This window comes from Chanodichthys erythropterus, chromosome 11, assembly GCF_024489055.1.
Source record: "Chanodichthys erythropterus isolate Z2021 chromosome 11, ASM2448905v1, whole genome shotgun sequence".
Lineage (NCBI taxonomy): Eukaryota > Metazoa > Chordata > Actinopteri > Cypriniformes > Xenocyprididae > Chanodichthys > Chanodichthys erythropterus.
This window is the reverse complement of record NC_090231.1, coordinates 7,763,627-7,789,513: the sequence shown is the minus strand read 5'-3', so window position 1 is coordinate 7,789,513 and position 25,887 is coordinate 7,763,627. Positions and strand designations below refer to the sequence as shown.

General features: G+C 35.6%; 1 protein-coding gene across 1 annotated transcript in view; it reads left to right on the top strand.

Annotated features, from left to right (window-relative positions):
- adamts17 (ADAM metallopeptidase with thrombospondin type 1 motif, 17) overlaps nucleotides 1-25,887 on the top strand; it is a 161,950-nt gene that overhangs the window by 115,893 nt on the left and 20,170 nt on the right. The window contains exons 17-21 of the mRNA XM_067400968.1: nucleotides 1,089-1,246; nucleotides 8,631-8,790; nucleotides 17,756-17,891; nucleotides 22,363-22,567; nucleotides 25,269-25,421. Of these exons, the coding sequence (XP_067257069.1) occupies nucleotides 1,089-1,246; nucleotides 8,631-8,790; nucleotides 17,756-17,891; nucleotides 22,363-22,567; nucleotides 25,269-25,421 (812 nt within the window). The remainder of the gene's footprint in view (nucleotides 1-1,088; nucleotides 1,247-8,630; nucleotides 8,791-17,755; nucleotides 17,892-22,362; nucleotides 22,568-25,268; nucleotides 25,422-25,887) is intronic.

The following is a 25,887-nucleotide window of genomic DNA, read 5'->3' as shown; positions in this document are numbered from 1 at the left end:
ATAAATCCCGCCTCTCGTTGACGTGCGCGTTCCACGCGTAGGTTTGACTGAACAAATGATGGCGTCAATCGGAAGACTAAACGAAAAGTAAGTAAACAGATCACAGTTAGATATCACCGCTTTATGTCACGTCAAAATCAAACTTGAAATGGACTGAAATCATGATGACTGCGGGGTTTTTAGTGCAATCAGCTTGGTGAAATTAAAAATACAATTTGTGTCTGTGTCAGACTATGTTTACGGAGCATGACTGATGATCCAAAATATCCTAGGTTGACAATTAAAAAGAAAAAACGCAATACACAAATAAAATATATTATTATTATTATTGCCTTTAGTTATTATTTTGGAATGAATGTAGAAATTGCTTAAAACATTAACTTGATGAGATCGACGGTTTGTAAATGTAAAATTACAAAATAGAATTTTTTTTTGATGTACTGTAAAGTGTCAACTTTAAGAGTAATAGGAGGAAATCAAAAACCAGACACATTCTAATTACATAATTACTAAAGGCAACATAATAATCAAAAGGTGAACCTTTATTAATAAGCAATTTAATAAATGTTTATTGTTTACTTATTATTCATTAAACTTAAATGTTAATTTATTAAAAATATTAATTTATTTCCAACATACTTTGGGTCCATTTTAAGCAAGCAATATAGTCATTTTTAATCAATAGCTGGGTTAAAACAACCAAATTGCTGGGTTTGTCCATTTTCAACCCAACTTGGGTTGTCTTTAACTCAGCATTTTTTTTAGAGTGTATATTTTAAACAAAAATCCAATATTAGATTAACTAAATTAAATATTGAATATCAGCTAAATCAATGCATCAATAATGTTTTTTAATATCTTGTATGCAATATAAGCATCATACAGCATGTTGATGCCAAAATGAATAAGGTACATGCATTTTAGGAATATTGTCCTTTTTGAAATTAGCTAGTCAATCAGGTCCACCAGATCAAAATCAATGAAGTTTGCATGACAATATGTACAAAATGATTGTGTTATAGAGTTTTGATGGAATGATGCTTGTGTAATGTGAATTAGATAAATGTGTTCCTGTTTGACTGGTGCAGCTCTGAAGGACTCCAGCAAGCGATCCATAAACAATGACTGGAAAATCGAGCTGCCAGGGGAGTTTGAGCTTGCTGGCACCACAGTTCGCTATGTGAGGAGAGGACTGTGGGAAAAGATGTCTGCCAAGGGACCCACTAAGACTCCACTCCATCTCATGGTAAAAACATTAGGACCTAACATCCAACCTTTCTCTTTCTTAGCTATTTATCGTCTTTCACACGTTTCGTGATGCAGTGTGCTTTTAAACTGAGTGTATAACGCTATTCACTACACATTTTATTTCTGTAATCACATGATCGTTGAGAAACACTGTAGGACGGGACATGGTTTTATCAGGAAATTGATTGAATCATAATCACTGAATGAAAATTCAGTTTACTCACCCCTGTGTTCACTTTTGAAAAAGAAGTGCACTTAATTGTATTTAAAGCTGCAGTCCGCAACTTTTTTGGGTTAAAAATGATCCTAAATCAACTTTTGAACAAGTACATAACCAGCCAGTGTTCAAAACTATCTAATTATCTTGTCTTGATTCACGACGGTTAGCTTGTAATAATGTTTTATAATAAGAGCGACATGGCGGATTTCCGCGGGAAATTTGAGCATGCTGCAGTTCGTCTGTGCGTCATTACGTCACATCCGTAAACAAAGGAAGGAGTTCAGACTAATCGGTTTTATCACGTGAGGACGCTGCTGGTAGTGGCACATTTATAGCCTGTTCTCACAGCAGCTGAAATAATTAAACTTATCATTCTGATGGCGGATTGTAATCCAGAAAGATCCAAATGACAATCATCAGAGACAACTGGAGATTCACTCGCAAAAGACTTTGGACTGTGGAGTGGCTACAGACATTGAAATCTACATGTAACGCTAATATACACTAAATACACAGTCACGCAATGCGATGTTGTTAACAATAACAATTTGAGAACAATATAACGGTAATAATAATTTGCACGGTTTGGCATGATCCGAACTAAGCGATTGTTAGATTTAATCATCATTGGCAGCGCAATTTATTGTAGGCCTAATGCTTTTTTCCTCAGTTGTTCAGAACAAAAGTGGCAGACACGTTACTTACTTGTTCAGATAATATTTTCCAGTGAAAATTCTTATATTGGTCATATTTTCAAGACGTAGAATCTGTGATTCTGAAGTGTATCCACACTGGTGCGGTGACTGACAGCAAACATTAGATTCATTTACGCTGACGAGCTGTGCCGAGGCACAACCCACGTACAGATAACTGTTCCGCATATGACTGCAATCGCATGTTTCAAACGGAGATGGCGACAATGAGGAAAAACTGCGGACAGCAGCTTTAATGTGCACTTGTAGTGTACTTTAAATCTTAAATTCTGTAGTGTACTTTAAATCTAAAATCTTAAAAAAAAAAATAAAAAAAAATGCAGATAATATATTAATGAAATATAAGACCACTTAAAGTTGCAAAGGCGTAGCTTGATTATACCAAGTTTGAGCGCGGAATCTTGGGACATGTGATCTCCACCTCAACGGCCGGTGCAAAACAGTAGGGATAATACTGAGGAAGAAATCATGTTCATGGATGAGATTATTAACGTTACTGTAGTACGAAGCAGAGCAGGAGCGAGTGTTGTGGAGCTGAACGAGGAGCTGGAGCGATTGATCAACACACACCTCACGAGCAGCAGAACTTTTATTATGAACTTTTCCGGTCATGAGTATGAGGTAACGCAGCTCTGTTTATTATATTAGATACATTTGAGTGTGTTGAAAATTATGTTATAACTTATGTTATAAATATTACTCTGTACGTTCACTCTGCGTGTGAGACACTTTTACACACTGCAGTAAGATAGATCGATTTTAGAATATCTTATTAAATGCTGGATGGCTTGTGTTGATAAATGGCATGCAGTTAATTTTAAAATGTATTGTATGATAGAGAAAATTCTGTATTTTACTAAAAATAAAGCTGCATCTGATTATGCTATGTTAGCTACTTGACAAAACAGTGTTTTTCTCTGAGGCGTGGTAAAGCATGAGACTCGCAAATAAATCAAGAAAATTAGATTTAAACAATAAGACTAAACGTGTTGAGCTATATAACAATATTTAGTTTTCTGTCTATAAATATATCAAAACAGTTGTTTCCTTGTCTATTAAAACATGTAAAATATTAAAGCATCTTTGGTGTTTCCATGGTTTCTACAAAATAAAACTAGAAACAGAGGGTAACGCGGGTATGACGCAATTGACAGGTGGCTCCTCACACGTCCCGAAGCCTTGGTCAAAATTGCAGTTTTCTCACAATTTACAAATAGTTGGAAACATTTGGGATATTGTAAGTACTCAAGTGAACAAAATATATAACACTGGCCTAGTGGTTTTGGGATATTTTACTGCAAAATTCTTACATATTGCACCTTTAAGTATACACTTAGTTTAGGGTTACTTGACACTTCCATGACTATGTTTAAGACATTTTGTAATAATATCAAATTAAACATTTTATTTTAAGTACATTTTAAATCATTGTTTTAATTATAGAAGCAATTTTGAAACTACATATAAATATGTACTTAATTCTACTCCTAAGCGGGTCAAAAAAGCACTTTAAGGTTCACCTTTTTATTTCATTGCATCATGTTCCAAACTTTTATGTTGTTTTTTCCATGGAACTCAAATGGAGAAATGTGAAGAATATCCATGAGAAGTGAATTAGGAATTTGATCTATTTCGTGATTTCAGAAGACTTGGTCATAGGAACCTCTTTTAAGAACTTTTAATGTGTTTTTTTTTTTTTTTTTTTAAATGTCGAAGATGGTCACTATGATCTCTGTATGGAAAGAACTGCGTGACGCTTCATCATAAATTTCCCCTTTTGTGTTCCATGGAAAAATAACAGCATTTGGGTTTAACACGACATGAGGGTGAGTAAAGAATGACAGAATTTTTCATTTATTGGGTGAATTGTCACTTTAAGAAATTAAATGGGGGCAATTTTGATTTCATGCTGAGTGTAACTGCCATGTTTTCCATGTTTCTAGTTGATTTAAAATATAATTATAACATATTTTGTCTTCATTATGTACGGCTTCAGGATTGGCACAACGTGCGATTTTATATTTGGAAAACATGGCAGCCTGCTAATCCAAAGCAAATACATAAATTGAATGGAAAACATATCACGTAGATTGTTTTGAAAGCAATAATGCAGATGTTTTTGGGGCTGAGCCACTGCTAAACCTGTAGTCTTCACCCACATTGATGTCTAGAGCTGCTTTTCCACCCATGTGTCTGCACAGACATCCACTGCAATGATTTCATCATGATGCCATGTGGCGTTAGAGGCCGTTCATAATGCAAATACAGAAAACATAGAAGTCTTGAGAGACACATTTCTACAAAAGTTGAACTATGTCTGTTTCTAGCAGTTTTACACATTTCTATATATAATATTTAATTATTTTAAATATATTTTATATATATTTAATGAAAACCTTTTTTGAATAAAATCAAGAAAAAATAATCTGTTTAGGAAAATGTATGAACCATTTTTAGAGACCTTAATTCAGAGAAATATGTCAAATCTGTTGAGAAAAACTTTGCAACAACTTAAAGATGTCCATCTAGCACGAGTACATAGAGTAACAATTATTATAGATTAGCATATTACTGCTCACTATTGAATGAAACTCAGTCCTCTAATCCTCTAATTCAAGCACGTTGTTTCAGTTAATATCTTCTCAAAGCTCTTTATGATGAAGTGAATAGACCTGTAATCTCTATTCCCTAACAGTCACCAAGAGTTTAAAGCAAAAAGGTTTGTTTAGTCTGGAGAGCCAGAAGGTGTCTTAAGAGAGATCTCTAATTAGTATAATTAAGCAGTGAATCAAGCTTTTGAAGATGCTTTTCTCTCAGACGTCCTCTGGCGCACAGATGCTCCACTTCAAACGGTCAGAGTGTTTTCAGACCCGTTTAGAATATTTGAGCTAAATTTCTCATGTGCCTCTGGTCAGCTTTGGAGCTTCTGATCGAGGCTTTTTGTCTGACCTTGAATAACTAAACAGATGCAAAATACTCCAAATTAGGTGAGAAAAATCTGTAGTGTGCACAGGGCCGGAAAAACCATATGAGCATTTGGGCACATGGCAGTCTTGCCGTGAGTGTGAATATTCACTTACAGACCTCACCATGACGTTCCAGTGGCATGTAGTGCTATGTAATTAAATCATAATTTATTCTATTTATTGTTTAATGCAGTGATTTGAAGTTGAATATCACTAAAACTGTCGAGATCATGTTTACTCGAAAATCGAAAGAATTAAATAAGGATTTATACATTTTGCATAAGGAAAATAAAGCCTTTTTGGCCAAGTCATTCTTGTTGTTAAAATGTGAAATAATTAATATTGTAAAGTCTTTAGGATGTGCTGGAGGAGACTTTAAAGAGTGCTTGACTCTTGCATTGTCAATACAAGATCTTGTATTGAAAAAACAAGAGGTGAAAATCACCTTCAGCACACCCTAAAGACTTTACAGTGACTTTCAATGAATTTAAGGTCTGGACTCAAGAGGTTCCAATTCATGTGTGAAAATGATTCTTCATGCTCCCTCCCAACAATTCTTTCACAATTTGAGCCTGATGAATCTTGAAATTGTCATTCTAGAATATGGCCATGATGTGTCTTCCTACATGGTTTTTAAAAATCTACACACTTTTTATTTCTTAAACAAGTTAGGTTTAGGGTTAGAAGAACTGTTGCCAAACATATAACATGCTAGAAACATAATCATTAATGATCCAGTCAAGATAATGAAAAGGTAATGAAAATATTTTCATGGTGGAAAAATTGAATTGCCCAAAAATATTCTTCATTTTCAATATGTGTGATTGTGGGGTGAACTTTTCATGAGCTCTAGCCATGTATATATTGCACATCTGCTGTTGGTGGGTGTTTTGAATCTACTTCTATCTGTTTGGATGTGTTCTTTTGTGAGTAGTTTCATTCATGTCATTAGCCAGTGGCTGATAGGAAGACGGCTCTTTTTGTGGGGCTGTTAACCTCCACTGTCTGCACAGTAAGTGAGGAAAATGGCTGTCATGAGATGGATCTTGTGATAAAGTAAAGGGCGTGCTGGAGGCCAGAGTCTCGTCCTGTTCCTGGAAATGATTATGGGAATGAATGGAAGTGATCTCTCTTTCCTCACGGCATTTTGGTAGCCACTCGAAATCAGATCTTGCACTTGTTCACAGGCCCCTGGAGATGTACTATATGACCAAGCACATGTAGACACCTAATGCTTTTAATTAACAGCAATTGTTCTTCCAGTTCATCCTGAAGTTGGTCTGTTACATAAACTGTGTCAAGATTGTGTCTTAATAACTAGTCGGATCAAGCAGTTAACCAAGGGATAATCAGTCTTACTTTTCAGATTCAAATTAGACCAGTCTACCTTTTTATGTAGCTGACTTTAACAAGTTATGACCTGTCTTAAAGAAAACATTTAGGTGAATAACTTGTAAGACTAGTCAAAGCACTTTATTCAACCGGCCACAGGTCTGAGCTAAAATGTTTGTATCTGTATGGACTTTGCTTTAAGCACAAGAAAAAAAATAAAAAAAAATAAAAAATAAAATAAAATAAAATCTTTGATTAACTTTAATACAAATTTCTGGTCTTTTGTGTTTTTTTTTGTTTTGTTTTGTTTTTTTGGCTGACCTATATTATATTATATTATATTATATTATATTATATTATATTATATTATATTATATTATATTATATTATATTATATTATATTATATTATATTATATTATATTATATTATATTATATATAAAGAATTTAAAATACAACACAAATGGAAATGTTAGGACGTTTATTAAATTTCAATAAAATGAAAACTAAAAGACTTTCAAATCACATGAGCCAATATTTTAGATATAGATATCACAATAGAACATAGATAACAAATGGTTAAACTGAGAAATTTTACAATTTTATGCACAAAATGAGCTCATTTCAAATTTGATGCCTGCTACAGGTTTCAAAATTGTTGGGACGGGGGCATGTTTACCGTGGTGTAGCATCCCCTCTTCTTTTCAAAAAAGTTTGAAGATGTCGGGGCATCGAGGTTATGGGTTTCTGGAGTTATGGTGTTGAAATTTGGTCCCATTCTTGTCTGATATAGGTTTCCAGCTGCTGAAGAGTTTGTGGTTGTCTTTTGTTTAATGATGCCCAAATGTTCTCTATAGGTGAAAGATCTGGACTGCAGGCAGGCCAGTTCAGCTATGCTATTGTAATAGCTGCTGTATGTGGTTTTGCATTGTCCTGCTTAAATACACAAGGCCTTCCCTGAAAAGCATGTGTTGCTCTAAAAACTATATATACCTTTCAGCATTCATAGTGCCTTCCAAAACATGCAAGCTGCCCATACAGTATGCACTTATGCACCCCCATACCATCAGAGATGCTGGCTTTTGAACTGAACGCTGATAACATGCTGGAAGATCTCCCTGGGGACACGTCATCTGTGATTTCCAACAAGAATGTCAAATTTGGACTTGTCTGAACATAGAACACTTTTCCACTTTGAAACAGTGCATTTTAAGTTTTGCAGTGTCGTCTGAGGGCCCGATGACCATGGGCATCCAATAAAGGTCTTCGGCCTTGTCCCTTTTTTTTAACTTTTGATGATGTTATGCACTGTAGATGATGAGATTTGCAAAGCCTTTGCAATTTGACATTGAGGAACATTGTTTATAAAGTATTCAACAATCTTTTTACGCACCCTTTCACAGCTCTGCCCATCTTTACTTCTGACAGACTCTGCCTCTCTAAGACATCCCTTTTATAGCTAATCATTTTACAGAACTAATATCAATTAACTTAATTAGTTGCTAGATGCTCTCCCAGCTGAATCTTTTCGAAATTTCTTGCTTTTTTAGCCATTTGTTGTCCCCGTGCCAACTTTGAGACCTGTAGCAGGCATCGAATTCGAAATGAGCTCATTTTAGTGGATAAAAGTGTAAAATTTCTGTTTAAACATTTGTTATGTTATCTATGTTCTATTGTGAATAAAATTTTGGCTCATGTGGTTTGAAAGTCTTTAGGTTTTCTCATTTTATTCAAATTTAAAAAACGTCCCAATTCGGGTTGTACCTCTTTTCTATTTTAATATATTTAAAAATGTAATTTATTCCTGTGATCAAAGCTGAATTTTCAGCATCATTACTCCAGACTTCAGTATCACATGATCCTTTAGAAATCATTCTATCATCAGCATTTGCTGCTGAAGAAAGAAGTTTTGCTGATTAATATTTTTGTGGAAACCATCAAACATTTTTATTTTTTTTTTATTTTTTTTACATTGCTTCAATGAAAAGAAAGTTCAAAAAGTTCAATAGCATTTTATAACACCTTTTGTAACATTATAAATGTCACTTGTGATCAATTTAATGCATCCTTGCTGATTAAAAGTGTTATCTTGGACAAACCAGAACGTAAACAGAGGCAATCCTGAATGCTCTCCATCTCATTTTTCTCCCAGGTTCTCCTGTTCCACGATCAAACGTATGGGATCCACTATGAGTACACGGTTGCCCTGAACCAGTCGCAGGAGAACAGCAGCGATTCGGTAAAGGAGCCAGAGCACATGTACCTGTGGACTCACAGCAGCTGGGAGGACTGCAACGTGCACTGCGGAGGAGGTCAGTGCTGGCCATTACCCACAATCCCTCTGGGGGCTTCATTTCTTATTATTCTTTGCTGTTATTCTCGTGAGTATTAGAAGCTGATCAGGAAAGTTTCCAGTTCTCTTAAAGGTTTCATTAAATTCCATTTTTAGCCTTGACCGTTGTAGCTGTAAGGTACTCCTGCTGCCCAGCTGTGTTTCTGTGATGCCTTGTGACTGTTATGGTCAGCACAGCTGTGTGATTATATCTATCAGGTTAAAGCCCCAAAAATAATAATTACTGCTATGAAAAGAAAATGAAGGAGATCTCAGACAAATTATATAAGCGCTAATTGACTCGCAAAGGAATGAAACTTGCAGAAAGAGTCATTGTACTGGTGGAAGTGTCATTCACTTAAGACTAAACATGTCTTCTGTACGCGTAAAATAACCCGACACTGAAGCTTGTCTCATTTTCTAAGCCTGTCTGAGCGTGACAGTTTTGCTGGTTATATTCATGAAATTGATAGCAGGCAAACATTTATCTGCAACAGACCGGCATGCAGTCTCACCTAAAGTAGCTCCCATTTTAACGTTGTTCTACTTGTTTCTTTTATGTGGTTATTACTTCCTAAGGGCTGAGCGAGACTTGTCATTGTCTGCGAGAAGTGTTGCATCAGCATGTATATTTGCGCACAAGATAATCTGTTTCTAAAGCAATTGCTATGTGCTATTGCTACTAAATAATGTGATGCTTTGGGTTTTTTAAGGGCATTTCGTTCTCTGTGATGAATAGAACAGCTTTATGTTTTCAACACAAGCTGCAAATCAGATTCTGGCCTGAAAAAGCTGACAAGAGATTTGCTGTGCCTGTTTTTGGAAACTTCTAGACACATTTATGAAATATTGGTTGCTTTGTGGTTAACGTTGTTCCTTCAAGCCAGTTATGAACCGAAAAATATAACGGCGTTTAATGAATCCAGAACTTGCCTGCTATACATTAAAGGGATAGTTCACCCAAAAATGAAAATTTGATGTTTATCTGCTTACCCCCAGTGCATCCAAGATGTAGGTGACTTTTTTTCTTCAGTCGAACGCAAATTATGATTTTTAACTGCAACCGTTGCCGTCTGTCAGTCAAATAATAGCAGTGATTGGGAACTTCAACTATAACAGTAAATAAAACTTGCTTAGACAAATCAAAATTAAAACCTGCGGCTCGTGACGACACATTAATGTCCTAAGACACGAAACGATCGGTTTGTGCGAGAAACCGAACATTATTTATATAATTTTTACCTCTAATACACCACTATGTCCAACTTCGTTCAGCTTCCTGTTAGTGAGGTCAAAAAACGCGTTCTGGTGACGGTCAGTGATGTCTCGCCCATATACTTCAATGAGCGCGAGACATCACTTCCGTTGTCAGAGCGCGATCAGACCTCACACACCGGAAGCTGAACGGAGTTGGACATAGTGGTGTATTAGAGGTAAAAAATTATATAAATACTGTTCGCTTTCTCCCACAAACTGATCGTTTCGTGTCTTAGGACATCAATGTGTCGTCACGAGCCGCAGGGTTTAATTTGGATTTGTCTATGGAAGTTTTTTTGACTCGTATTGTTCAAGTTCCCAATCACTGCTATTATTTGACTGACAGACGGCAGCGGTTGCAGTTAAAAATCATAATTTGCGTTCGACTGAAGAAAAAAAGTCACCTACATCTTGGATGCACTGGGGGTAAGCAGATAAACATCAAATTTTCATTTTTGGGTGAACTATCCCTTTAATGGCTGTGTTTGCTGAATTAGGATCTGTCTGTCTATTTTAAAACAAGTTTTCCAGCATTCATTTATTTCATGCTTATTAATGATGAAAATCTCTCTGTCTAAAACTACCATTCAAATGTTTGGGGTTGGTAAGATTTTTTAAAAGAAATATATACTTTTATCCATCAAAGATGCATTAAATTGATCAAAAGTGGCAGCAAAGGCGTTTATAATATTACAAAAGACTTCTAAATGCTGTTCTCTTGAACTTTCTATTTATCAAAGAATCCTGAAAAACAAAATGTATAACAGTTTCCACAAAAATATTAAGCAGCACAACTGTTATCAAAATTGATAATAATAATAAATCTTTCTTAAACAGCGAATCATCATATTAGAATGATTTCTGAAGGATCATGTGACACTGAAGACAAGGAATAATGCTGAAAATTCAGCTTTGATCACAGGAATACATTTACTTTTTAAAATATATTCACATAGAAAACAGTTATTTTAAATTTAAATAATTATAGTTCATAATATTACTGTTTTTACAGTATTTTTCATTGGTGATCATAAAATACTTTTTTTCATAAACCTTAAAAAAATCTTACAGAACCCCAAACTTTTGAACATACTCTTTTATAGTGTATGTGAAGGTCTGTCACACTGCAGGACTGAATAAATGAACATTGAAGTACTTTCACATAAACATTACAAGTTCCATGAATAGTTAGAGGTAAATCTGTCTACATAACTTATAACTACATGTCTTCTTTACTTGCTGTTGGGGTCCTGATTAGCAAAGTCTTCAAGGATCCCCAAGAGATTTTTCAAATGGAAAGGGGGTTTGTGGGTCATTCCCCAGCACTCACTAATTGGTGAGTGCATACTATATATATATATTTATAGGGCAATAAGTAAATGAATAGCCAGTGATTTTTAAGCCTGAGATAATAATATTGGAATTGTATTTCTACCCACATTCAGGCAGAAAATCATAACTCTTCAACAATGTCAAAAGTTTGTCTCAGTGTTCAGTGAGTGTTTCTTTCAGAGGAGGCCAGTTTATAGACACTAAGGACACTGTACTGTACTGGGGTAAAAGTGTGTTGCCCTGGAAACCATTGTTAAGGGGCTGTATATAGGAATGAGACCAGAAGTGTCATGCCCATTCAAACTAATGAGCCCCCCTGATTTTTAGAGGGAAAGTAGTTCTCTAGTTCTGTTCCAGGGCCCTGAACCGGTTCAAGGAACCAAAACAAAAGCCAGAAAGTAATGAAATTTTAACAGGAACATGAACAAAAACAAAAATGAAATCAAATTTAATCGTTAATAATGTGAAATTGACACATCCGACGTGAGTGAAATGCCTGTGCTCAGCTGTCAAATCATCATTGCTCTGGCATTGGCTTTTGAGTTTTTCCGAGGTTATGTCATCATCTGTTAAAATGAATTATATTTAAGTGAAATTGAATGGCAGGTAATAACCAGCATGGTGTGTTTTGAAACCAGTGAAAATTGCAAGTTAGTGTAGAACTGATATTATTCAGGATAATATACACTACTGCTCAAAAATTTGGGATCAGTAAGATTTTTAATGTTTTTAAAAGAAGTTTCGTCTGCTCACCAAGGCTTAATTTATTTAATTAAAAATACAGTAAAAACAGTAATATTGTGAAAAATTATTACAATTTAAAATAACTGTTTTCTATTTGAAAATATTTTACAAAGTAATTTATTCTCGTGTTGGCAAAGCTGAATTTTCAGTCTTCAGTGTCACATGATCCTTCAGAAATCATTCTAATATGATGATTAGTTCCTCAAGAAATATTTGTTATTATTATCAATGTTAAAAACAGTGTACTTTTTTTTCAGGATTTCTTGTTGAATAGAAAGTTCAAAAGAACAGCATTTATCTAAAATACAAAGCTTTTGTAACATTTTACACTACTGTTCAAAAGTTTGGGATCAGTAAGAATTTTTATTTTTATTTTTTTGAAAAGAAATTAAAGAAATTAATACTTTTATTCAGCAAGGATGCATTAAATAAATCAAAAGTGACAGTAAAGACATTTATAATGTTACAAAAGATTATATTTCAAATAAACGCTGTTCGTTTGAACTTTCTATTCATCAAAGAATCCCGAAAAAAAATATTGTACACGAATATTTTGTACAATTGTAAACAATATATGTTTCTTGAGCAGCAAATCGACATATTAGAATGATTTCTTAAGGATCATGTGACACTGAAGACTGGAGTAATGATGCTGAAAATTCAGCTTTGCCAACACAAGAATAAATTACATTTTAAAATATTTTCAAATAGAAAACAGTCATTTTAAATTGTAATAATATTTCACAATATTACTGTTTTACTTGGTGAGCAGAAGAAACTTATTTTAAAAACATTAAAAATCTTACCGATCCCAAACTTTTGAGCGGTAGTATATATATATATATATATATATATATATATATATATATATATATATATATATATATATATATATATATATATATATATATATATATATATATATATATATATATATATATAATGTGTATATATATATATATGTGTATATATATATATGTGTATATATATATATGTGTATATGTGTATATATATATATATGTGTATATATATATATATGTGTATATATATATATATATATGTGTATGTATATATATATATATATATATATATATATATAATATGTGTATGTATGTATGTGTGTGTATATATAACATGTTTAATCATATATATGATTAAACACCATGTTGTTAAATTTGATATTGTGGCTTTATGTATAGCCAGATACTTACATGTGTCATAATATTATTAACATTTTACTAAAATCAAGGTCAAATAGACTTTTTATCACCAGCAAATAACAGAGATTTGTGTTTTTATCAGTCTTTAGTAGTTTTTTATTTATTTATTTATTTATTTTTATAAATGTGATGATACCAGTATTCCCCCCTTACATTTTGAGTGCTGTTGTGCATATTTTTAAACACTTCTGATTGGCCATTTTGTTCATGTGCTTAACAGATATGTCTGTGATTGGCTACTATGATCAACACTTCAAATATATGCTGTAAATAGACATCTTTGATGCTCTTCACCAAGCGCTTACACAGATAAACACAGGAGCATTTGAAAGCAGGCGTCTATCAGCGGATCCCTAATATATCCTCAGATAGACTCCTGCTTTCAAATGCTCCCATGTGTATCTGTGTAAGCACTTGGTGAAGAGCGTCACAGACATATCTGTTGAGCATGTGAACACAATGGCCAATCAAAATGCTAGGGGGAAATGGCTGTATTTGCTATGACTGGACAATAAATTAAGACTTTTCTGCTCCTCAAATACATAAAACATTAGCTTTTACAAACATCATGCTTTTGAGTTTGAATTGTACCAATTCAGGCAACCAGTTCTTTATTTACCCTTGCAATGCAAAGAAGCATACAGCGTTTCCAAAATGTGTGCAACACTTTATTCACGATTAAGGTGGGTGGAGCTGCTGTATGAGGTTTTGCAGACAGTTTGAGGATCCACTGAGTTGCAAGGTTTAGTCTCAAACTCTAGTATAAAACTATTTAGTATCAAGTTCTATTCAAGCTCTGGTATAAAGTATAGGCAATAAATAAAAAAATATAAAGTGCCCCTATTATGCTATTTTAAAGGTTCCTAGTTTTGTTTAGGAGGTCTCCTACAAGAGGTTTACATGCATCAAAGGTCAAAAACACTTTCATTTTCTCATAATATACATTGCACATCACCACATTTTTCAATGATTCTCAAATGACTCGTCCGATGATTCAGTCTCTGTAAACCCCTCCTTTTCTGCTCCGATTAGACAGATGGCCCAGTCTGTTGTGATTGGTCTACCGCTTACAGTGCATGTTGGAAATGAAACACCCATTACCATAACTGAACTTCAGAGCTGGAGGCTTCCTAAAATTTCCGATTAGCAACACTGTAAAGACTGTAATGATGGTGCCGATATTAGAGGAAATAGTTATTCAACCTGAACCTCCATCGCAAGAATGATTTGAGCAGGACGTTTCTCAGTCATTCGCTTCTCAGTTTGACGTACAATATGAAATAGCAAAACTGTAGTTCCTCACCATCAGCATTAACAAGTGTATATCCATCAACAAACTGATGTGTATATTTCTAATTTATTGCGATGCACATGTGGGAACTGTATTGTTAACAGTATCATTAACAGTGCGTACGTTAGCCGAGCACTAACGTGAATGACTGATGTACCATTAAAGTTGTTTAACCTTTTTTTTCAGGATTATTTGATGAAAAGAAAGTTCAAAAGAACATAATTTATTTGAAATAGAAATATTTTGCAACAATATTGTCTTTTCTGTTACTTTTGATCAATTGCATTCTTAATAAAAATATGAATTAAAACATCTTATTGACTCCAAACTTTTAAATGGTAGTGTAATTATTTTTGTAGTCAACAATTCACTCAAGTCCATCTTTTCAGTAGAGTTTGGTTTTAACATGTTGCTTAGCTTACATTAATCATGATTCTATAATAAGAATACAAATGGTTAGTTTGTAATTAGATTTGTAATTATCAGCATTTTTCATTGTTAAAAAACATTCCACAGTGACTTATTTTTTTGCAGTGAGCTCATTTCAGTGCATTGTGGAATTGACTTATCCAAGAATGATACATGACATGTGATGCTGCCTTACAACAGGAACAGGCTTTACATCTGGGATGCCCATATGATGCCTAAATTGCTGACTAGGTAGGCAGTGCACTTTTTGGAACAGAGCTCGTCTCTCTTTCTCTTAGGCTGCCCTTCACTGCTCGCTGCTCTGAGGAATTAATCTCTGTCTCCGACTGCTTGTGGTTTTTCTTGGCAAATGTAGAACAACACAAAATTAATGACATGGCTAATGCTACAGTCTGGCATGCCGCCACTCTCTGAAGCAACAACAACATTAAGAATTCACAGCAAATGAAAGGTCCCGAGCAAATTCAGTGCTGAGTCGATGCTTCCCACAGCTGCTAATTTGGTCTTGACCAAACACCCCTGACTCAATAGATGACCACTAGGAATAACCTTGTATTGTTATCTCTAATTAGAAATGTTTTGTTCTCCAATTACCTGAAATCAGACATGGCTGGTTGGGAGGTCAAAGTGGACCAGACAGGATCAGATGGTATGCAGGCGCTCACATGTGCCAGAGAAAACACTGATTCTCCTGTTGTGGTTAAACACCCCCAGTACAGGGTTACTGCAGTGCTTGCCAGAGCCCTCGATGCAATCCAAACATTAACATCCTTAGTGGATTGTTAGTAATCTTGTGCGGGCGTCTCAAAGAGGCCATAAAGACAGTTATTATTATATAACCATGTTTTTTTGTTTTTTTAGGAAAGTGTAAGGAGAATTAATGCAGTTCCTTATGATGTCTAAATGTACTGTTATAAAATACAATTCTGGCTCTAAAATCTGATTGGATGGAGTATTAATATAGAATGATTCACAATCATTGGCTCTATCGAAATGAAATTGAAATTGCTCATCCTCTGAGGCAAATATTTCCAGAATTATTCTTCACTGTGTCTCAAAATGATGTACATGAATCTGACTAAGCTTTTTCCGAGCTGACGTGGGCATTCACTCTCTGTTGCATGTATCGCCTCAGAATTTTTGTTTGAAAGCTCTGCGCGCTCTGTGGGCGTGGCCGCATTAGCGGATAATGAGCTGACTCGCAAATGACTGACATCTCTCTATTTTCAAACAGATTACATAAACAGAGAACATTTGTTTTCGATTTGACTTACATGATTTAAAACCTGACATTTCAACGTTTCTTTAGAAATATGTCTCATGTTTGTGTGTTAAGTATTCACTAAGGTGGCTTTCACACTGGCAGTTTAGTTTGAAACGGGGCTCGGTTCGCGTGAAAAATCGCTAATGTGAAAGCTGTCATGTGAACCTGGGTGCACACCTGGGTACTGATCCCGAGACTACCTGAAGGAGGTGGCCTGAGTTCGGTTGCACTCAAACCATGCTGCGGTTTGGTTCGAGTGCAATCATAGTGGCAAATGAATGGCAATCAAATTTCTCCTCAAAATAGGCTGCTTGCAAACGCATGTTTGCGGTGAACATACAGTAAACACAAGTGACGTTTACTCTGCTGCACATAATAGCAACACATAAACCAGACCAATGCTGCGGGGGGCACCAGGAACAATCGCACACGGCTCAGACCGTGGAAAACGAGCCCAGTGTGAAAGCCCCCAAAGTTACAGTTAATTTTCTAAAGGACTATGAGAGAGGACTTCATTCAGAGAGAGAATGTAGCATTTTTTGAATAAATGATTCAATGATAAATACATTTTTAACAGTCAGTTGTTGTCACCTGGTGGTGTAATGACGTAATCAATACAATTGTTATATATTGTTTATTAAGCATTATTTATTTAATGTTTAAGATTATTTATTAAAGCTAGTTATAAAAAATATATATAGTATATCAAATAGATAACTATCATGTTTATGTCTTGTCTTGTTCATCGTTTCATTGTCATGTTCTGTTTAGTCTAGTTAGCATTGTTTTTCTTTTGCCTGAGTAGCTTGTTGTCATGGTTTCTGATTTAGTTCTGCCCCTGTTTCTTGTTCTGTTGATCATTCCTTCGGTGTATTTAAGGCCTCGGTTCTTTCTGTTCATGATTTAGTGTCGTCAGTGTTAGGGGCCGTTCACACAGAATGTTTTTTTTTTTTTTTTTCATTCCAATGCGCTATTTTCCATTGTGTTTGTTTGTAAATACACACTAGATAGACATGTATGACCGCTGTGCTCGCGTCTTGCGTCTTTTGCAGCGTCTCGCACATGACACAGCATTCTAAAAATTTGTCGCTCAAGTAAAAATCAATTGAACTTTTAAAAAACCCGTCTCGAGACCTTGCGTTTTTTTCCCCATTTTCAAAGCAAAAACGTGTTCTGCGTGTGAATGAGCCCTTAATGTGTAGTGTTTGATATTCTTGGTGTTTACTCAAAGTATCTATGGTTTATTCTGCATCACAGTGAGAGTTGATGTTAAAAATATTTCTTTAATTTGCATGGCATGCATAATAAAAATAAGCATTCAAATTAATTTACAATTGAATTGTAAACCATGAGTGCCATTTTTTTAAGTATGTCTTTTAATATAAGAAAATGTTTTGTTTTGTTTCAGGAGAGCGAAAGACTGTGGTGTCATGCATGAAAATCATTAACAAGACCATGACTCAAGTAAATGACAGCTACTGTCAGGTGGAGAACAGACCTTCGCCTCAAATCCGCCCGTGCAACATCCACCCCTGCCAATACAGGTACCAGCTACACCATAGCTTTTCCAAATTGAGCGTTTTACCTGATATATGTGTTAGCTGGGCATTTTTGTGCCGTCAGCTAACAAAACTGGGGGTCAAACCTTGCATGCACTTTGTGTGAAGAGCCTGTGTTTTGGAACTGATTCAACAAACTAATTCTTGCGGAAAATGTTCCCAACAAATCTACATTCTCTGTCAGGACAAAAGACATCCAAACATAATACGTAACCTGTTCTGTTGCCATCATCTCTATAAACTTTAGTAATGATCCTTGAGGAAGAACATGCATCAGAGAGATTATCCTTGGCAATTAGCTGTACTGCTTTTCAAATGATATACATTTGTCCTGGGAACATGAGCATAATGACGCATCCTCTCATTAAATCAACTCAAGAATAGATATTTTATTCTCTCTCTCTTGCTGGTCAGTTTATTAAAAGTTTGACCTTTTCTTTTGATGCAATTGAATCTTTTAAATGTTTAAATTGCAGATGTTTGTCTTTTTACCCATGCTTCACATTGTTTTATCAAGCTAGCTTACAGTGGGGTCAAAATTTAAGAGAAATGTATAATGTGTGATACAATTGCTCTGATTCTAAAAAGCTGTTTCTTTATCTGCAGCTTTATCTGCAATGTTTTCATTGTTTCATATTACACACTTTAGAGGAGATGTGAAGAAAAATATTGATGTGAAGTTGTTAATTCAAAGCAGAAAGAAAAGGCTTGTTCACTTGAGTGAACAAGAGATAAATATCATGCTTACAGAATTATAACTTAATTTGCAAATTGTTCTTGCTCTAACATTTACAGGCCTGTTCACACCAAGAAAGATTAAAATAAGTGTAAATATAAAAGCATCCACATACACTATATTGCCAAAAGTTTTGGGACGCCTGCCTTTACGTGCACATGAACTTTAATGACATCCCATTATTAATCTGTAGGTTTTAATATGGAGTTGGCCCACCCTTTGCAGCTATAACAGCTTCAACTCTTCTGGGAAGGCTTTCTACAAGGTTTAGGAGTGTGTTTATGGGAATTTTTGACCATTCTTCTAGAAGCACATTTGTGAGGTCGCATCCAATTCAAGGCTCTGATGTTTGCTTACAGAACGACCGCTGGCTCTGCACCGCTATACCTTTACTCACTACTTCAGACTTACGCGCCCTCCAGAAACCTGCGTTCTGCAAGTGAACGGCGCCTTGTGGTGCCATCACATAGGGGCACAAAATCACTCTCACGGACCTTCTCCGGGACTGTTCCTGGCTGGTGGAGTGACCTACCACGCTCTATCCGAGCAGCTGAGTCTCTACCCATTTTCAAAAAAATGCTAAAGACGTATCTTTTTCGTCAGCACTTGACCCAGTAGTAGTAGCACTTACCTTGACTTATATTCTTCTCCTATCTGTGTATTTATTTAAAAAAAAAAAAAAAAAAAAAAATTGCTATGAGCACTTTACTGACATAACTGTGACTTCACTCAGCACTTACATACTGTTGTTCTTATGTTGATTTGATTGATTCTACTACTCTCATTTGTAAGTCGCTTTGGATAAAAGCGTCTGCTAAATGACTAAATGTAAATGTAAATGTGAGGTCAGGCACTGATGTTGGCGAGAAGACCTGGCTCGCAGTCTCCGCTCTAATTCATCCCAAAGGTGTTCTATCAGGTTGAGGTCAGGACTCTGTGCAGGCCAGCACAGCCAACTCGCTCATCCAGGTCTTTATGGACCTTGCTTTATGCACTGGTGTGCAGTCATGTTGGAACAGGAAGGCGCCATCCCCAAACTGTTTCCACAAAGTTGGGAGCATGAAATTGTACAAAATGTCTTGGTATGCTGAAGCATTACAGTTTTTTACAGACGCTAGGACACATTTCTCAATATTTAGGCCACTTTTTCAAAACTCTTCACACAGTTCTCCTAACCAACTTTCAGCTTGGCACAGCAGTTCATTTCACATTCAAAATGCACTAAATCTACCAAAACACTTTTTTCAGGTCTCAAATCAACTCATTCTTCCAGAACACTAGCAAAGGTTTTCACCAGCAAACACACTTTGTCACTCATAAAATACTGACATAAAAACACTAACATCAGGTATCATTGTACAATGTTTTCTTTTTTAAAATTTCTTAACAAAACAAGAACACTGTCTGTTGTTTATAATTCACCGCAGTTTGTTACATGAACCTTGTTTACATTACAGTAGAAAATTATTCCGAAGTTTTCCTCTTTGAATGGATGATAATGAAATTGAAAAACGAATGCTTGTGTAGGTGTTCAGTTTCATCTAATTGCTTTGATAGTATTTGATTCTTTAGATTCAGCATATATTTCATTACAATATTACTGTAGAAATGTAGCATATTGCTGTCTTATTCAGTTTAGTATTATGTTATTGTTTTGAACATAAGTTTAACAGTTTTGAAAACAGTATGTAAGCATGTGCAAACTGGCTTGTACGTACAAAGAGTTTTGGCAGTTGTTGTGTCTGAGTGAGAAAAGAATTGATGAAATTTGAGAGATGTAGTCATTGAATGCATTTTGTGCCAAAACAATAATAATTGATCCTCAGTTTAGCCCACATAGACTTCTGTTGTGCTCACTGTGTGAAGAGTTTAGCAAAAGTGACCTAAGTATTGAGAAATGTGTCCTAGCGTCTGTAAAAAACTGTAAGAGTTCCTTTCACTGCAACTAAGGAGCCAAGCCCGACCCCTGAAAAACAACCCCACACCATAATCCCCCTCCACCAAACTTTACATTTGGCCCAATGCAGTCAGGCAAAAACTGTTCTCCTGGCAACGGTCAAACCCAAACTCGTCCATCAGATTGCCAGACAGAGAAGAGTGATTCGTCACTCCAGAGAAGAGTCTCCACTGCTCTAGACTCTAGTGACGGTGTGCTTTACACCACTGCATCTGATGCTTTGCATTGCACTTGGTGATGTAAGGCTTGGATGCAGCTGCTCGGCCATGGAAACCCATTCCATGAAGCTCTCTACGCACTGTTCTTGAGCTAATCTGAGGGCCACATGAAGTTTGGAGGTCTGTAGCTATTGACTCTGCAGAAAGTTGGCGACTTCTGCACACTGTGCACCTCAGCATGCACTGACCCCTCTCTGTGATTTTATGTGGCCTACCACTTCGTGGCTGAGTTGCTGTTGTTCCCAATTGCTTCCACTTTGTTATGACACCACTAACAGTTGACCGTGGAATATTAAGTAGTGAGGAAATTTCATAAATAGACTTATTGCACAGGTGGCAACCTATCACGGTACCACGCTTGAATTCACTGACCCATTCTTTCACAAATGTTTGTAGAAGCAGTCTGCATGCCTAGGTGCTTGATTTTATACACCTGTGGCCATGGAAGTGATTGGAACACCTGAATTCAGTGATTTGGAGGGGTGTCCCAATACTTTTGGCAATATAGTGTATATCATATCACGCATGATTTTACTCATTCCCACAGATTTTGTGCTCACATCCAAAGTGCTTTTTTTCACTGCTTTTTTTTGTGCTTCAACAGTCAAATACACACAAAATAATGTCAAAATGACAGTCTTAGCGAGTATTCACGTGAACACAGTCAGTTATGTTTTAAGAGAATGTAAAGAGTTGAGAAAGAAAACGCATGTGTTACAGTATAATGGATCTGTGCGTTAGGTCTTAAAGTGACAGCAGCCTAATATACCTGCCGCCAAATTATGAGATAATATTAAAATATCTATATGGCAGTTTTTCCCCATGGTATCGATGTCAAAATTGTGGCCAGTGAAAATGCTGTGGCTAGTAACTTTGAAAAACCACTTGCTACAGTGAATGGTGAGCAAAAAAGTTCATGTCAAGCCCTGGATGTGGCGTATGTGTCCCCCCTTTTATTGTCCACCCGATGTAAGTCTGATCACACCTCTATTTCTGTCTATAACTGCAAAATCGATTTTGGTGCTTGTAAGAATGAGATCTGATTGAATGTTGGACAGAACAGCTTTCTGTAGGTTTCCAGATGTCTCTCTGTCATCTTTCATGGTGTCGTTTGAGCAGTTAATAAAGATGGCTTTGTTTTTATTGTCTGTATCATCTGTTGAGATTTTCTGCACATAAATCACAAGTTCATTTCAGGACCACTTGTGTGACAATGAAGATAATCATCTGTTATATTCAGTCATACGGTAAACTGACGCTTGAATTACTCATATTATGTTTCCTGATTAAATGATTTGGTAAATTGTAGCATATGGTGTGTGTTTTTTTTTTTTTTTTTGCCACAATACAGAAGTAAAAAGCATTGTAAATGGCTTCACACATTGACTTTAAGTACTTGTTTCAGTGGAGACAAGTTATTGCTGATTTTAAATTCATTTACAGACTTCAGATCTCCTTTAATGCTTTGAAAATTGACGAGATTGACGTTATAATCTGACAAAACTGTTTTATCAGTGTCTCCTCTACCTTTTCTGTCCCTCTTAGGTGGGTCACTGGAGCTTGGGCGCAGTGTTCAGTAACCTGCGGTAAAGGCTTGCAGCAGAGGGAAGTTGGCTGCGTGTACCAGCTGCAAAATGGCACATACATTCCCACCAGAGACCTGTACTGTCTCAGCTCCAAACCAGCTGGAGTACATCACTGCGAGGGACGCCACTGCCTCACCGTGTGGGAGGCCTCCGAATGGTCCAAGGTTTGAGCTCAAGTCAGCAGGAATTATTTAAAGATACCACATCATGGACAACAGGATTTTTCTCTTGCAATTGTGAAATACATTTGATCTACTGTTTAAACATATTCTAAGAGGCCCTTTCACATATAAATCATTCTTGCATTAAAAACAGCTTGATAAAGAACAAAAGAATAGAACAGAAGATGTATAGACTCCCAGTCCCAATTCATTGTGAAACTGAACCACATTCAAACCATTTTATAGCTCAAATAATACAGATGTTTTAACAGAAGAATATAATATAATTTATACAATTCTAAATTTCTGTTCTGCTTTTAAATCCTTCAAAAATGGGCCCCGTTCACTTTTATTTGTAAGTACCTCACTGAAACCTTGATTTTTGTGTTTTTCAAAGAAAGTAGGGACAAGTTTAAATTATTTTGTGGTAATCAACATTATGCCACAAATGCTATTGCAAACTTTGTTTTTGTTGATAGATTACCACAAAAAATAAATATTTTGACTTGTCCGTCACGAATGGTTGCAGCGCGATGCAAAAATAAAAAGCTGGATTTTGTCACTGCAGTCTTACTTACTCAGGAAACCACATCTACTGTATAAACATGCAAACAGAGCAACCATCTACATACGACAAGAACAGACAAAGAATGAACCAAAACAAAGGCTATAAATACACCAGGGCATGATTAACTAAACATAGAACAGGTGTAACTAAATCATTAACCAGGGCAACAAGCATGGTAATTTAAACAGGCAGGAAAGATAGAACAAAGGAAACATGCACAAAACTGAACATAAGTCTGACATAATACTATAACGTACAAAATCAGCACTGATCTCATTAGATGCTGAAAATACAGTGAGATGTGTAATAGGTCAATCTTATGCATCTTTATACAGACAAATGATTAAAAATTAGTGCAGACAGAACATGTCACAAATAAGAACATTGATAAAATATAGCTTCATTACATTTATGGAAAACTGCAAAACTGGCTTGTTCAGAATTTGTCACATTAAGAAGGTGTTCGCACAAAAAACATGAGGCGCAGGTCAGTGGAATGAGAAAAAAAAATGTAAGAGACTTGATTTGAATGCCTTTAACTTGACCACCACTTTATGCTGTGTCATTTTCAAAACATAATGCCATAAATGCTGTAGAAATGTATGGAAACTATTCTGCAAAAACAGCTTGTTCAGAATTCACCGCAGTTAGAGGCTGTTCACATAGAAAATGTGAGGGCAGTGGAATGCATTATAATACATCTTAAAGGGTTAGATCACCCAAAAATGAAAATTCTGTCATTTATTACTCACCCTCATGTCGTTCCAAACCCGTAAGACTTTTGTTAATCTTCAGAACACAAATAAAGATCTTTTTGATGAAATCTGAGAGATTTTTGTCCCTCCATTGACAGCTACGCAACTACCACATTGACACTTCAAAAACTTCATAAAGAGATCATAACACTTATACATATGAATTGAGCGGTTTAGTCCAAATTTTCTAAAAAGACAAGTCAAGTCACCTTTATTTATATAATGCATTTTACAATACGGATTGTTTCAAAGCGGCTTTACAGTGATAATAGGAAAATAATTTTGGCTGCACAGCAGCTCTAGAAGAAAATGTTGTCATTGTCCAGTTTAAGTAAGTTCTGTGTTGATTCATTTCCATTGTAAAAATCATTAGTTTTTAATGTAGTTCATTTATCTATAAAGTACAGCAGCTCTGAAGAAAACAGTCATGTCATCGTCCAGATCGGTTCAGTTCTCATACAATTAAATCTGTTCATCATATAAAGCGATCGAGTCTCTTCAGAAAATTTGGACTAAACCGCTCAATTCATATGGATTAGTTTTACGATCTCTTTATGAACTTTTTGAAGCGTCAAAGTGTCAATTGCGTAGCTGTCAATGGAGGGAGAGAAATCGCTCCGATTTCATCAAAAAGATCTTCATTTGTGTTTTGAAGATGAATGAAAGTCTTACGGTTTTGGAATGACATGAGGGTGAGTAATTAATGACAACATTTTCATTTTTGGGTGAACTATCTCTTTAAATTTGTGTGCTGCATTTTTAGAATGCTACTAAAGATACAAGGTGCGAACACAGCCATCAAAGAAGTCCTTCTAGCGCATGATTACATAGAATAACAATAGAAAAGCCTTGCAATAGAATTCAGAAACACTTTCTATATAAATGTCAAAATGAGCACGTTTACAAACTACCGCCCATGTTTACTTCGGTCATAGAAGTTTTAAAGGTACAGCAACAGAAGATGAAAAATATGTATAAGTTAAATGACAGCAGTTTCTGGTGCAAGAAGCCTTGACTAACATAGAGCCCCTTTCATGAGACACATCCTGTACCATTGGACTCAAATGTTTTCTGAGGTCACCTGAAATGTGCTTGTGTCTGTGGGGCTTTATCCTGGCCTATGGAGGGCACTGTGGCTGTTTTTCAGACTCTGGATCTCGTTTCAGATCTTCATGTTGTTGATGTTGTAAGCACTTCATTAGAGTGGATTCAGTCAGTGGAGAGAAGTATTAGTGAGACTCCACAGGACGTCGGTTTTAATGACCTGTACTCTTGCTTATGTCTTTATTTATCTCCATCCTTCTTTGCACCCAATTGCTCACTTATTTTCATCATGTTATACTTTGACTCGTTGAATTCTCCTTGTCTTTGTTTGTCCCAGTGTTCCTCTGAATGCGGCCGTGGCAGCAGGAAGCGGACAGTGACCTGCACCAATCCTCAGGGTCTCTGTGATCCCATGTCTCGTCCTGCAGAGGAGGAGATGTGTGAGGATCACTCCAAATGTTACGAGTGGAAGACCGGTGAATGGTCTAAGGTAGGGTCAGGTTTTTTTTTTTTTTTTTAAGAAATTAATAGTTTTATTCAGCAAGGATGCATTAAACTAATCAAAAGTGACATTTATAATGTTACAAAAGATTTCTATTTCAAATAAATGCTGTTCTTTTGAACTTTCTAGTATTTATCAAAAAATCCTGAAAAAAGCATAACATGGTTTCCACAAAATATTACTCAGCACAACTGTTTTCAACGTTAATAACCAAGTCAGCATAATACTATGATTTCTGAAGGATCATGTGACACTGAAGACTGGAGTAATGATGCTGAAGATTCAGCTTTGTATCACAGGAATAAATTACATTTTAAAATATATTCAAATAGTAAACAGATATTTTAAATTGTAATATTATTTCACAATTTTTGACTATATTTGATCAAATAAATGCGACCTTGGTGTGCATGAGACTTCTTTCAAAAACATTAAAACATCTTACTGACCCCAC